General features: G+C 47.6%; 1 protein-coding gene across 1 annotated transcript in view; it reads left to right on the forward strand.

Moving 5' to 3' along the window:
* The window catches only part of LOC144729731 (protein kinase C epsilon type-like), a 65,250-nt gene that overhangs the window by 5,394 nt on the left and 45,478 nt on the right, over positions 1-14,378 (forward strand). The window contains exon 2 of the mRNA XM_078610179.1: positions 11,876-11,939. Within this exon, the coding sequence (XP_078466305.1) occupies positions 11,876-11,939 (64 nt within the window). The remainder of the gene's footprint in view (positions 1-11,875; positions 11,940-14,378) is intronic.

Raw genomic sequence — 14,378 nt, forward strand, 5'->3', positions numbered from 1 at the left:
CCCCTCTCTTTGTGCCGATGTGTGTCTTCTCTCTGTGTGCCGTTGTGATGTCTGTCTGCTTGTATGTCTGTCTATAGTTTTCTAGTTAGGTTTTTTGTTGCTATTTCTTTTATACCTGATGATGATTGCTTGTGTTGCAATCGAAACGTCGTAATATGTTATTTTAATTTATTATTTTATTTTTAGACGTGACTTAACCGAAAAGAACCAAATAATAATTCCTGCAGTCACGAAAGCTCCTAAATTAAGATTGAACCACTTCTACGGGGAAGTTTTAAGCTTATCCTTTTTCTTTCTGGCTATTTGTTCTCTCTGCCTGTGTCCTCTCTTTGGAATTTTCACACTTAAAATTCTAACTTAGCAAATTTTGAAACACGTAATCAACCAGGCTATGCGTTAATTCTGTGTTAACCGACTCTCTGTGTTGTATTACATCACATTTCGATATTTTGCTGGGTTATTTAATTTTCGTGTGCCTGTCTCCTAGTTTTCAATTTTGCGTGCGCGTTCCACATTGTCATCTTACTTGCAGCAGCAGCAGTACGTTGGCGTACACTCATTGATATGCTAATTCTCTCTGCCCCCTCCCTCTCTCCGTTCTCGCCCCCCCTCTCTATATTTAAGGGACCGTCATAGAGACAACCCCTCTCTTTGTGCCGATGTGTGTCCTCTCTCTGTGTGCCGTTGTGATGTCTGTCTGCTTGTATGTCTGTCTATAGTTTTCTAGTTAGATTTTTTGTTGCTATTTCTTTTATACCTGATGATGATTGCTTGTGTTGCAATCGAAACGTCGTAATATGTTATTTTAATTTATTATTTTATTTTTAGACGTGACTTAACCGAAAAGAACCAAAGAATAATTCCTGCAGTCACGAAAGCTCCTAAATTAAGATTGATCCATTTAAGATAACACAAATTGAACAATTATATTAATTCAATTGATTTACTATGGAAAGCCTCCATGTAGTCCCGAGCCTCTTTCAGGAAGGTCCTGCATCGGTTGTTTGGCCAAGTCCATGTATTATCATTTAGCAATGCGGGAGGAATCCGCCGTACCTGTAAGAAAACCCCCACAGGTACGATGGGATAGCACCCAAAACTCCACGCAGATAGATTCAATCCATAGACCGCCCTCGTCAAAAAATAAATCTATGCGAGTCCATTTCTGTTGCTGCCAGCTCCGGGCCACCTCGTAGCCCGCAGCCTCACGCCTCCATCACCCGCCGTGCACCGGTTGGGTCACCCCATCGAGCTCGGGCACACTCATCGTGTGCCAACGTGGGCGCCACGGCGGCTAGGAGATGTTACCTACCTCGCCTAGTTTACAGGAGGTCGTGGGTTCGATCCCGAGCCTGACGAATGCTGCTGCATATTTGGAGTTTCTCAGAGTCCTCCGGTTTTTCACTCCACATTTAGAAATGTGCGTTCAGGGTATCTGGCTGCTCGACATTTCCACACGATGATAGGCCATCTCGTCGAGCTATTTATTTGCGGCCAGGCTACTTCCGAAACAGAACTGCATAGTTCAGTTGGCCTTACCTGGTAAAATATTCGTTTTTATATTATTATTGGCCATCGTTCAAATGAGCAGCAGGAGATGTGATGCGGCCTGCAGCTCGGTGATCCTGGGAGAGAGCAAAGCACACGCGAGAGAGCGGATGAGAGTGCGGGTGAGTGAGCGGGTGAGTGAGTGGGTGAGTGAGTGGGTGAGTGAGCGAGCGGGTGAGAGAATGGGTGAGCGAGCGAGTGGGTGAGTGAGCGGGTAAGTGAGCGGGTGAGTGAGCGAGCGGGTGAGAGAGCGGGTGAGTGAGCGGGTGAGTGAGCGAGCGGGTGAGAGAGCGGATGAGGGAGCGAGTGCGTGAGCGAGCGGGTGAGCGAGCGGGTGAGAGAGCTGGTGGAGAGCTGGTGAGCGAGCGGGTGGGCGAGCGAGCGGGTGAGCGAGCGGCTGAGCGAGCGGGTGAGCGAGCGGGTGCCTGCTGTTAGCACGAGAGACGCTAAATTAGCATTCGGTGCGCGACGCAGCTGCTTCAAACAACCGCACCGCACGCTCCGAGTGGAATTCCGAGCGGCATCATCACTGGGGTCGCCACGGTAACCTCCATTCCTCCTGCTGATGCTGATGCTGCTTCATGAAATGATCGTCATCATTCGTTACTTTTTTGACCATTGTTATCATGATCATCATTATCAATATTTTCATCGTCTCCTCATCATTAACATGATAATCGCTTATCCATATGTTCACGGAATCTTGAGAGGAGATTACATTTATCATTTAAGTGCATGTCTACTTAAAACTGCACGTGCAATGATTGGTCGATAAACGTAATTTTGTTATCATGTAAATATTACCGACACGGCTTGAGGAGGCCTTTGTCTGGCACGCGATTCGCAAGAGGGTTTTACATGATCAGATAACTAAATAGTACTCATCATCAGCAGCAGCAGCAGCAGCAGCCACGACGTATCCTCCTGCAAGCTGCAGCCCTCCCTCGCTTGCGCTGCGATGCAACATCCATCTCACCCAGCATGCTTTGCACGGAATGTCGGACCAACTGTTGGTGCCAACGTTCCTACCACATGCCAACGTCGCCCCAACGTTGGCCAGTTGACTGCGTAGCTCCTGCAACAAGAGTTGATCCCATCGCTCCGTCTCCCTGATGGGCGTGCTCACGGTTGTGTTTGCCTCCTCCGGCTGCTACGCTGTCTTTCATCTCAAGTGCGTAGAGTATCACGAATTCATGAGTAAATCGAAAACGCCTTTCACTTCCAAATTTATTTATTTTTATAGTCATTAATGAACCCAGAATAGAATGTGGGTTTCAAAAGGAGGGGAAAAAAATAACAGATAATGTGCAACAAACATGAACACATTTTTAAGGTGAGAGAAATTAATTAGATAGGGCACGCGCTGTTGACTTTTTCTTTTTACAAAAATAATCCCAATTCTGTCTGCCCTGGAGGGATGGTAGGCTGAGTCATCGCTCCACCGGGATTTGAGAACTTGCAACATTACGATCACAATGCGATTGGGAATGCAATTATTATCGTGATGGGAACGTAACTCGCGTTCAGGTCAAATTTTCCTTGAATGTAGCGACTAAAATCAGGGAGCAGCCACACTTAGACAGGATAACCATTATTCCGAGATCTCCAGTTCAACTGAGGTGTGTTATTGGTGGGTTCGTGGCTGTGTTGGGATTTACCTTTTTCATAATAAACGTTTTTGCGTTAGATCGCGTTATTTATAAATGTGTCGTAACCCTCCACCACCCGACACGGCCAATCAGTAAAACAGTGTCACGTTGACAAAAGACAAATAGTTCACTACTTTAGCCCACCGGTGTGTTGAAGAGTGAACCCACAACATTTACAATTTTTGAGTACGACGTTTCGCTGGTAATTACATCCAGCATCATCGGGCTATTTGCCAACGTGACACTTTTGTACTAATTGGCCGTATCGGGTGGTGGACGGTTACGACACATTTATAACTAACGCGATCTAAACCCAAAAACGTTTATTATGAATAATATTGGTCGCGAAAGCCTACGTGTTAGGGATTTCTCTTTTTATTTATATTTACCCGGGGAAGCCACACTGCATTGGCAAAGGCTCAGTCAACCATTCTACACAACAAAGACTCATTTCCTGGCAGCGATTTCAGCCGCATCATCTCTACATAACAAAAGGCTCAGTCCCTTTTACACGCACCTGTACATCATCCGCACCTAGTTTACACAACAAAGGCTCATTCCTAGCAGCGTGCTTCAGCCGCACCGAACCTCACAAAAATAATATTCAGGGCCTACCTTGGCTCTTCCCACCCTCAACCAGTATATATACAAGGACTGTTTTCTTGGAATTTCTCTTACTTGATACAGCTATCGTGCTGTGACGGTTCCACCTGATGACGGAAGCTTGTGTTGCCTCCGAAACGTCGTGATTTTTTATTTTATTTTACTTTTATTAATTTTAATTTTTTACCTACGTGACTTTACCGAAAAACCTAAGAATATAAATTGGGATGTTTGTTTACCCATGGGAGGAACCTCGAGAACCCAGAGAAATCCCACGCGGAACAGGGGGAGAGAGGGAGAGAGAATAAGGCACCTGAGTCAGGAATCGAACCCAGGTCCTTCTTGCTGTGGGGCAAAAAAGACCTGTCACCCCACCACATTCAGATCCCCACATAGGCATGTAGAGTATCTGTGTGTCTGTCTGTGTGTCTCTCTCAGCTTGTGTGTCTGTCTGTGTGTCTCCTTGTCTGTGTTTTGTCTCTCTCTCAAATTTAGTTTTACCTAATGACGACTGCTTGTCTTGCAATCGAAACGTCGTATTCTATTGAATTAATTTTATTTCTACGTGACTTTACCGAAAGAACCAAAGAGTATTTAATAGCAGTCATCATTTGTAGCCCTTGCTCAATCCACTGCTGTATGATGACACTGCATTATGCTGGGCAGGGGGGGCTGTTCAGATACCGCATGCAAATGTCGCTTTAGCTGTGGCCAGGAATCCTACTGAGGTCGCCAGGATTACAGCGCTGTGCGCTACATCGCATTCAACGGATACTTTTTTAAACAAAATCTCTCCAAATGACTGTGCCCCCCCCCCCCCCATTTCCGAGTCTATCCTCCTCCTCCTCACACAGATATGTTAACGGGACACCGATAATCGCCGTATACCAAACCCCATCATGTTTTGGGCATCGATTTGCCAGCTTAATTCGTATTCCGGAAATCAAATCGTTTAAAACATACATTTAGAATTGTCTCATGCTCTCACACTCATTCAGCCGTGACGAGCATTCACTTAAAGCGTCGAGCAGTGTTTCTTAGTCTGCACAGGTGATCATTATTTTCATCGCATTTTTTTTTACCTTCCTCCACCTTGCCTGGCAGATTCACATGTAAAATATGTTCAAGGCTATTTTAAACGATTTTTTTTTTTTAAAAACAGAATTATAGCAACGATCGTTACCATTCATCCGGGGTTCACCTTTGCCGTACCGCTTTGCTTACAATTGTCACCGCCGCGCGAGTGCATGCACATTTGCTGCTTTACAGAATTCAATTAAAATCACTTGTTAAAGGCCCTTGCAAATGTAACAACCCACCCCACATTATTACTACAATCGCTAATGTATCGAGCTGCTTGTGGCTCGGGTCAATACGGACGCGGGTCTGATTGGTGTTGCGGTTTGGCAGCACCAATGCACACACAATATGCGTGGCGTGCACTGTACTCAATGGTGATGGATACCGTACATAATACATTTAAATTTGTAGGCCTTCATCCAGCAGTGGATTAGAAATGGCTGCTGATGATGATGAAGATGAACACACGAGTGTCTACAATGCACCTGCGTTGCAGGACGCTGTAAGAAACAGAGGGACTTGAATCACAGGTTTGAAGAAACAGTTATGGGCAGAGGAAAATAAAAAAAAATGTTGATCCTGGAACTGAAGAGGAACAGGGAGGCAACAGCACAGATGGCTGATGGGAAGGAGTTCCGGATTATGAAGACAGCGAAGGTTTACTGGAGGCTTCAACAGAAAGCCATCGTTTATGCAGCAGATAGCACAAATTAAGGGGAGTACAGCGAGACGCGAAGGGAGAGTTACGGGGGGGGGGGGGGTGATTCCATTGAGGATATTGGAGACGCTGAGGGCGATCTTGAATTTGAACTTGGAGCCGTTGCGAAGGGATCGGAATCTCGGGGGTGATTTGATCACAATCACCGTCGTGAGTGAGAAGCCTGGCAGCGGCATTGCTGAATCATGAGGCGTTTCAAAACACATTCCTGCGGAGGGAGCTGGTAGGAACGTTGGGTTGCTCGGTCAATGGCCAGGGTCAACGGCGGCGTGATGTATTCCGCAAATATGCCCGACTGTGAGGGCGGGCACAAGCCGGCGTGAGTAGGTTAAACGTTGAGTTTTAAAAGGGCACCACGGGGTGGCCAGCCCCTCCCCACCCAGCCCCACCCCTCCCATCTCCCACCCAGCCCCACCCTCCCCAACCAGCCCCACCCTCCCCAACCTCCCCTCCCCACCCAGCCCCTCCCCACCCTCCCCACTCAGCCCCTCCCCACCCTCCCCTCTCCACCCAGCCCCACCCCTCCCATTTTTGGATGCACGACGGACGGACACAATCATCCCCTGTGGGCTGGTGGAACCAGGTGGTTCCTACCAGTATAACGAGGATTTTTCCTTTTTTTTTTCTTTGGGGACACACACCCGCAGCATTTACCGGGGAAGCCTTTGGGCTCTAACCGCCGTCTTATGCAGCAAGCGGCAAATGCCCTACCACTCAGCCACGTCACTGCCAACGCCCACAATAAACATCGAGTAATCGAGTAATTCAACTGTTTCACGAACTCGGCACCACCGCCCTGAGGCCTGTAAATCACGTTTTTTTTAAATCCCCAACTGGAAAAATTAATACAAATTTGGAGCCGCGTTTGCTCGCCGCGACAGCTGAGCCTGTATCTAAGAGGCTCCTCCTGTTCGCACGCTACGCAACTGGCCTACGAGAGACAGATTGCAGAGATGATCGATGGGCAGACGTGACCGCAATGTCATTAGCGCCTGTCGCATCCTAAAAGGGCCGCACTTAATGAGTAAACTCATCTGCTGGCCACCGCCGCCGCTGTTTGAACTCAGACCTCCGCAGAGCTGAGTGAGATCGGCCCTTTTCAGCTGACGTTTGCACGGAACGCACAGATCGGTATATCGTAGCAGTAATAATACTGGTAGGAACCTCCTGGTTACACCAGCCCACATGGGATTATTGTGTCCGTCCGTCGTGCATCCAAAAATGGGAAGGGTGGGGCTGGGTGGAGAGGGGAGGGTGGGGAGGGAATGGGTGGGGAGGGGCTGGGTGGGGAGGGGAGGGTGGGGAGGGGCTGGTTGGGGCGGGTGGGGCTGGGTGGGGGGTGGGAGGGGTGGGGCTGGGTGGGGAGGGGAGGGGCTGGTCACCCCGTGGTGCCCTTATAAAACTCAACGTTTAACCTACTCACGCCGGCTTGTGCCCGCCCTCACAGTCGGCCATATTTGCGGAATACACCACGCCGCCCTTGACCCTGGCCATTGACCGAGCAACCCAACGTTCTTACCAGCTCCCTCCGCAGGAATGTGTTAATAACCTATATTTTATGAAACGCCTTTCATATCAAAATACATCTCAAAGCACTGTTACATAAGAAAAAAGATAAAAACTACACTCACAAGTATAGATACAATCCAAACGAAATAACCAATAATCACAAGGTACAGCCCTACAATTTCCTCGCTCACGTCGCTGTTAGCGGAAAGACCTCCACGAAACGGAGCTCTAAAAGAGCCCCTCTGGAGGGTTTTTTTTTGGCCGACTCCTTCACGCTCTGACCACAGATGTCTTTGGAGAGGTGGGAGTATCCGCACTTTACCGCATGGCACGAGAGCTGCCCATTGATTGACTGTGCTGAACCTACGCATGCCGCTTGGGTGGACAGAGGCAATGGGGGGGGGGGGGGAGTGGTGTGTAGAGTGGGAATAAGGAAACCTGCCCCATTTGTTTCAACCGGCGCTCCGGGAGATCGAATGGAACCCGCGAGCTCTGCATTGCGAGTCTAGTGTGCGAATCATTCCACCACTGTGGCAGCATCCTGCGAAGATGAACAGTCAAACCTCACCACGTGTGGCTGTATGCGTGCAGATGGACACTCTACTTACGAACGAGTTACGTTTCCAGAAGTCTGTTCGTTAGTCGATTTGTTCGTAAGTCCAACTTTACTCCTGTCGATTCCAAACATGTTGTAGGGCATGTACACTAAACACGAGGAATGGCTTTAAAAGTTGTATAATCTCCTGTAGATGTAGATGCCACTGGTTCTTCATGCTCGGCAGATATAGACGCCACCACCGCCATCTATTGCGCGGTGGTTGAACTTAAGACTGAACATCGATCCGAACAGGCAACTGGACGTACGGACAGGTTTGTTCGTATCTCTGAAAGTTTGTAAGTCGAATGTTCGTAACTAGAGGAACTTATTTCGCACCATACGTCGCCAACCGTGCAAATCGGAAGTGCGTTCGTGCCGTAACTAAAACTGCCTTCTTACGGCAAAGCATTACCGACGATTTTAACCACGATTGTTATTAAAGGCCCCGTGATGAACGCGCTGCGGTACACACACAGCCCTTTGTTATCCACTGCTGGATGAGGGCCATCGCGGTGCGCGGGGTTTTTGCGCACACTTCACCACGCTGGTCATTGCGGGTTCGTGAAGCCCGTGAGCATAGACGCGGACGCGTGTTAGTACAGTACATCGGTTTATTTTGCTGCGTTGCTCTCTGCTGCCCAGCACGTATCCCCCGCAGGAGCCCATAGCAACTTGCTATGCTTGGTGGTCACCCATCCAAGCACTGCAGTGTACAGGCTAGAACCTGCTTAGCTTCAGGTATCTGTCGAGATCGGGCGTGTTCAGGGTGATGTGTGATTGTAGGCCAACACATCGGGTTGTAATATTTATATATACAGTATTTCTGTTACAAGGTCGTGGTAAATACCAACATGTTGAGTTTATTATATATATTTGTGCTTGTGGACGGACCACTGCCAATTTTGATTGATTTGATCTTAAAGCCCCGGGGACAGACTCACTCTGCCAGAAGATATTTGCGCATTTTCTAGTGGAATTATACTGCTGGCTTGCACTTGCAGCTTCTTGCGTAGCATTTATGTGGACACACGTGCCTCCAAGGCCAATACATTAACTCAGAATGCTGAGCTGGCACCGCTGAGACCCTGGGTTCGAATCCAGGTCAGTTGCCTGCGATTAAATCAAGTCCCCAGGTGTAGTTAATGGATGGTTTCGACCTGGTGACCAATGACTGCACAAACAAAAAACCCATAAAATGTTTGGTTCTGCATTTCATGTGGCTAAATTTGATCTCTGAGAATGTAAATATTGGTTTGACTTTCATGTAGATGTGGGTTACTCTCATATGCAGGGTGAGTGGGAAAGTGCTGCCCTTTACCGTGTGTAGACCAGAGATCAACCTGATGGGTGGGATTTCAGAGGTAGCTCTGTGAAGTCCGCTTGTGTGGGACATTCTCTAACAAGGAGGGTTCGCACTGCCCTGAATAGCGAATCAGGAGGCGATCAGCAATAGCGTTCACTGATGAAATGCAGAAGGTTTCAAATTCACAAGATATATACGCAGAGCTCTGTTATGTGTGCCGTCAGCCTCTTCGCCTTACAGTCCAATATCTTCCAGCAGCATTTGTTGTTGCAAGCAAACACTGGACCGGTTTCGATTTTTTTTGCGCTCTCATCAGGAGAGTTTGGGGTTGTTAAACAAATGCTGCTGCGTTGCCCAACATCAGTGCCGGATTATCCTCGGAGCAAAAGTAGCTTCAAATGCTTCGGGCCCCGCACTTTCAAGGGCCCCGCGCTAAATTGTTTCTAGCTATCAATTCCGGTTCAGTGATTCTGCACTTGCTCTATTACTATAGTACTAAACTGCCTTCAACTTTTATGAACGACTGGGTGTTGAAAGTTAGCGATTTGTCGTATTAACTGGCTGTATAGCAAATGAAAAAATACATTTACTTTACAATGCAAGTAAAAAATGTGTGTTTTAATATGTATGTTTTTTTATTTTATTTAGGGCCCCTTTATAACGTATGCTACAGGCCCCGCACTAGCTTAATCCAGCACTGCCCAACATGATTTATAATGATGCAACCCTGTCCAAGGCAAAAAAACCGCAAACATTGTACGATGACTTTGTGTGCATCTTTTAATTGGGGCTTTTTTTAACGCGCACAAAGCGGTGATAATAATCTTAGCGGCAATTTGCGTGCAATCATCACCTCCGTTACCGCTGGGAGTAGACGCAAGGAAGTCACGTGGCTGACAAAATGCCACCAAACTTTTTTTTTAGCGTGCATCCATGCGAATTTGGTCAAGGGCCCATCGGAGTAGCTTGGGGTTTTTTTGTTTTGTTTGCATGCCAAAGCCTTCTTTAACCCCAAACATTTCTTTCTACGACACCATACAAACCACGAATTTGGCCGAAGCTTGATATCTTGATGTCATATCTGGGATGGAGCACCCAGAAGTGTACACACCTCATTGCGCTGGGTAGAATTCAGAGTATAGCAGTCAGGGTTGATTGATGGTCCAGCACTCACTGATTCACTGCAGCTGCTCGCTCACCCACTGGCGGTCAGTCGTCCCAGCACCATCGCTCTTCTATAGCGACTACTATGGCTACTCATCACCATGAACTTCGTGCACTTTCAGATGCGCTTCTGCGGCCGTCTGGAACGTTCTTCCTCGCGATATTAGGAAGCCACTGGGGCTATGCACTTTAAAATCATCTAGATTGACAAACTCATTTCTTGAGAACTGCTTTTTGTGTTTAGTTTGTTTGTCCTTCCACGCAACCTCCGATTAGCACGGTTGGTTATGCACGGTGCGAAAGAAGTTCAACAAACAAACAAACAAACGTACATACGTACACTCATCGATTCCTTCACCCATGTTGAGGACTCGGTTGACCAGACTGAACGTTTCGTCTCATCCATCAGGGACACCTTCAGGTCGCAACGCAGGCCTTCAGGTAGCAACGGAGATCTTCAGGTAGCAACGCAGACCTTCAGATAGCAACGGGGACCTTCAGGTAGCAACGGAGGCCTTCAGGTAGCAACGCAGACCTTCAGGCCATGCTTCCACCCCCATATGAAAGATGCCGTGCCACCCGATTACGCACAACCCTGCCGAGCCACCCACCCCCCCAGTTGCCAGAAGATTTATCCCTGGACAGAAGCGCCCTTCTTCTTCACTCTGCTGTCCGGATATGGAACTGCCTCCCTGATGAACACGTTGTCGGCTAAATCACCGGCTCTGGTCTCCAGGCCTTCAAATGTCGAGCACACACACGGGACATCTCCTAACTTCACCGCACGCCTTGTGGGGAGCTGCAGTGAACCAATGATTATGCCGATTAGATGGACTAATAATGTATGATATGGCTATTGTTCACAATTGCACCCAATTAAAATGTTTTTCCCTTTCTTGCCTCTTCCCCTCGTACATCTGCCTCATTTTGAAATTGTCCCTCCCACGCTTCTCTTTTCCCGAAGTTCATGATCTCCGCGCTCGACTTCAGAAACGTGTCAACTGTTGTCGCTTCAACAGGCACCGTTGGTTTTTGCTGGCCATGTGGCCCTTTTTTTGGCAAGGGGGCTTTTGGGCCTTTGGGCCTTTTGCTTGGGCAAGTATGGTGTAAAGGAATAATATTTCTGCGAATCTGGATCACTCACAGTAGGGGGGGGGCAGGCGAGTCGAGGGGGGCAAACCCCCAACGCCGCCGCTGCCGCTGCCTACCACCCACCCGCTCAGAAAGTGAATTGGATGACAATATAATTAGCATATTGCGTGCATTCAGAACAATTAATCAGATGTACACGCCCGCCGTTAAAGGGCATAATAAAGGCGGCGTGTTAATATAGATTTGGAACTCGCGTCTGCACGTTTTATATTCACCGTAATCATATTCATCAATTAACCGTTAGCAAATCCGGTATTATTGAAGCCCCCCCCTACCCCCCCCCCCGCCGGTTTCAGTTACATTTAAATATGCGCATAATTGGCAGGCGAGTAAATGGCACTCGTTAACTATGTGTCAATTTTCCAAAGCAAAGGTCGCCTGTGAAATTTTGATCAAAGCGTTACTCGCAGGCGGAGGTGGCGCGCGCGCGCGCCCGCCCGAGTGTCGCGCGCGCGCGCGCGTGAGTGCGCGCGCGTCTGTTAGCGACGGTGGCGTTCCTGTCTGTAATTAATCTGTAATCAACATTTTTTTGTGTGTTCGTTCACTTTCAGGTGGATCTTGAGCCGGAAGGCAAAGTGTTGATCGTCATCGACCTGACAGGAACTGCCGGAGATGGTAAGAGACGATGTTCCGTTTTGTCTCAAATGACCGCATGTTAATGTTTGGCGCGGGTTTCTTTGTAAATTATTTTGTAGTGTTTGTTGTCTTTGTTCTGGTTGGTTTGCACTATCCCAGCCTGCGATGCCCTGGGATGTGCTCGTCCTTGTAACAGAGCTGCTTAGCTCATTGGGGCCTCAAGTTTGAGTATGATGCATAGTCGAATGATGTTCTACCAGGGGCGAGAGACAGAGTGGCCACTTTTCCCATAAAACCCGGGCATATTTCTCAGTCGGCCTAGGTCTATCAAAATTGTAATGGCGTAACAACGCACTGCCGTACAACGCAGACCTCGGCAGACAAATACAATTCCTTGACATACGAGGAACAGACAACGACGTTGGCTTCATCACTGGGATATTGGATGGCCCCTTCTTCACAGCACGGAGAAAGTGAGATGGCTGTTTCAGAAACCCCCGTAAAAAAATTATAAGACCCGACCATATTCCTAGCAGACTTTAAATGAATGTGAAATTCTGCAGCTCTTTCGCCAAGCTCCATTTCCATAATGGGTTTCAGCGTGAATGAGCCGCGATCGCCGCGGTCACATACGTGGATGCGCCGTGGAGTTCTTTTTTAGAGAAGAAAAAAAATACAAAATGGATAAAAGCTGTGATCGTTGCCTTTATTTTCACGAGAGCAATCCACGTGTTTGCACGGACACTCTCTCTGAATTTAAATGAAGGACCTGTGAAGTCCGTAACTTGTTCTAAGACTCCATGCAAGTGCCCCACTAATCAACCTTCACGAGTTGCCGGCGCTGTCAGAACCCCGAGTGAGAATCGTTAAGATCCCTGGTTGGTATCCAAGTTTCAGCTGCTTGTGATTAAACCAGGCTCACAGGCGTTGTGAGTTTATGGTCTCAGCCAATTGCCAATTAGGCCTCAAATAGGGCCCCTGCCGGCATAATCCAATCAAGGGCCCCGATCATCAATTACTGCACACTCCATTAAATTTGACTCTGCACATCATGCAGATAAATGTCATCTCTTACAGTTACAAATATTGGTTTGACTATCATGGAGTGAACCTTATTCTCTGTAGCAGCGTGGATGGGAGGGGGGGGTAGTTCTGCCCCCTACTGTGTGGAACAGAGGTCACCTTGAAGTCAATTCAAAGGAAGCTCTGTGATATCCGCTTCCGTGGGCTGTTCCCGATCACGACGCATTTGCATTGCCCTGCGAGAGTTCCAAATGTAGTGTTCATCTCTTGAAACTACGCCGAGAGCGCGATCCAAGACAACATTTGGTAAAACATTCAGCTAAAAGTTACTGTCGCCAAAAAAAAAACGCCGTAGGGAAGCCAGTCATAGCCAGGCACAAACATGTGTCCCCGTGAGTCTGGTAGACAATGAAATACATATTTTTATACATTCTAGATTTGAAGCTTTCGTGACTGCAAGGATTCATACTCCCAGTTCTTTCGGTAAAGTCACGTAGGTAAAAAATTAACTAAATTTATAAAAAAATAAAGCAATAAAAATCACAGATTTTTATTGTTTCATTTTTGAAATAAAAATTGTTTTATTTTTATTAATTTTAATTTCATTTTTTACCTACGTGACTTTACCGAAAGAACTGGGAGAATGAAATACATCCCAGGTTTTTCGGCGGATAAATCCATGCAGGCCTTCTGATAGAACGGGTCTGGCACAAGCTCCCACTCCCCGCAGTAACCACTGGTGCTGGCTGCATCACCTCCGCCTTCCCATTGTCATCATCATCACCATCAGCCACTATCTATCCACTTCCAGAATGAAGGCCTCTCCAAGCCGTCGCCATCTCTCACGGTCACGCGATGCAAACGATCCGGCTAGCTCCTGCAGATGAGCGGATTTCATCGCTCCATCTCCACGGGTGGGCGGCTCCTTCCCTCCTTGGAATGCCACTCCGTCAGTGTTGTTGACTATCGGTCATCGTCCCTTCTCGTGACGGCGTCCTACCCAAGCCCACTCGCTTTTCTCAACAGTCAATGCGACCTCTCCAATGTTCTCGAGTCCACGCGCCGCCCTCTTTTACGTCGCATATTTCTAATATTTCTAATATTTCTAATGTATAATGTGTCCCGTGTTCTGTTATACTTCGGGAAATGCCTAATATTTTTTTTATCGCACCCATCAAGTCACCTGCTGTTACGAAACCCCAAGTGGAGTTCACGACTCTGCCTGAATTGGATCCACCGTTCCATCGCTGATGATTGTATCTGATTGTTCTCTCTACTTTTTTAATCCTTTATATTAAGTTCGCTTGCTTGCTTAGGACCGTGCAAATCTTTCGGTCGTTTTTTAACCCACTTCCCGTGATCCAATCGAGCTGACATTTTACACACAGACTCGTTGTGCGTGACAATGCATTTTCGTGAATTTCTTTTTCCAAAATTGTACACTGTTTAGGGAAA

Source organism: Lampetra planeri, chromosome 33 (genome assembly GCF_965212315.1).
Source record: "Lampetra planeri chromosome 33, kcLamPlan1.2.h2, whole genome shotgun sequence".
NCBI lineage: Eukaryota > Metazoa > Chordata > Hyperoartia > Petromyzontiformes > Petromyzontidae > Lampetra > Lampetra planeri.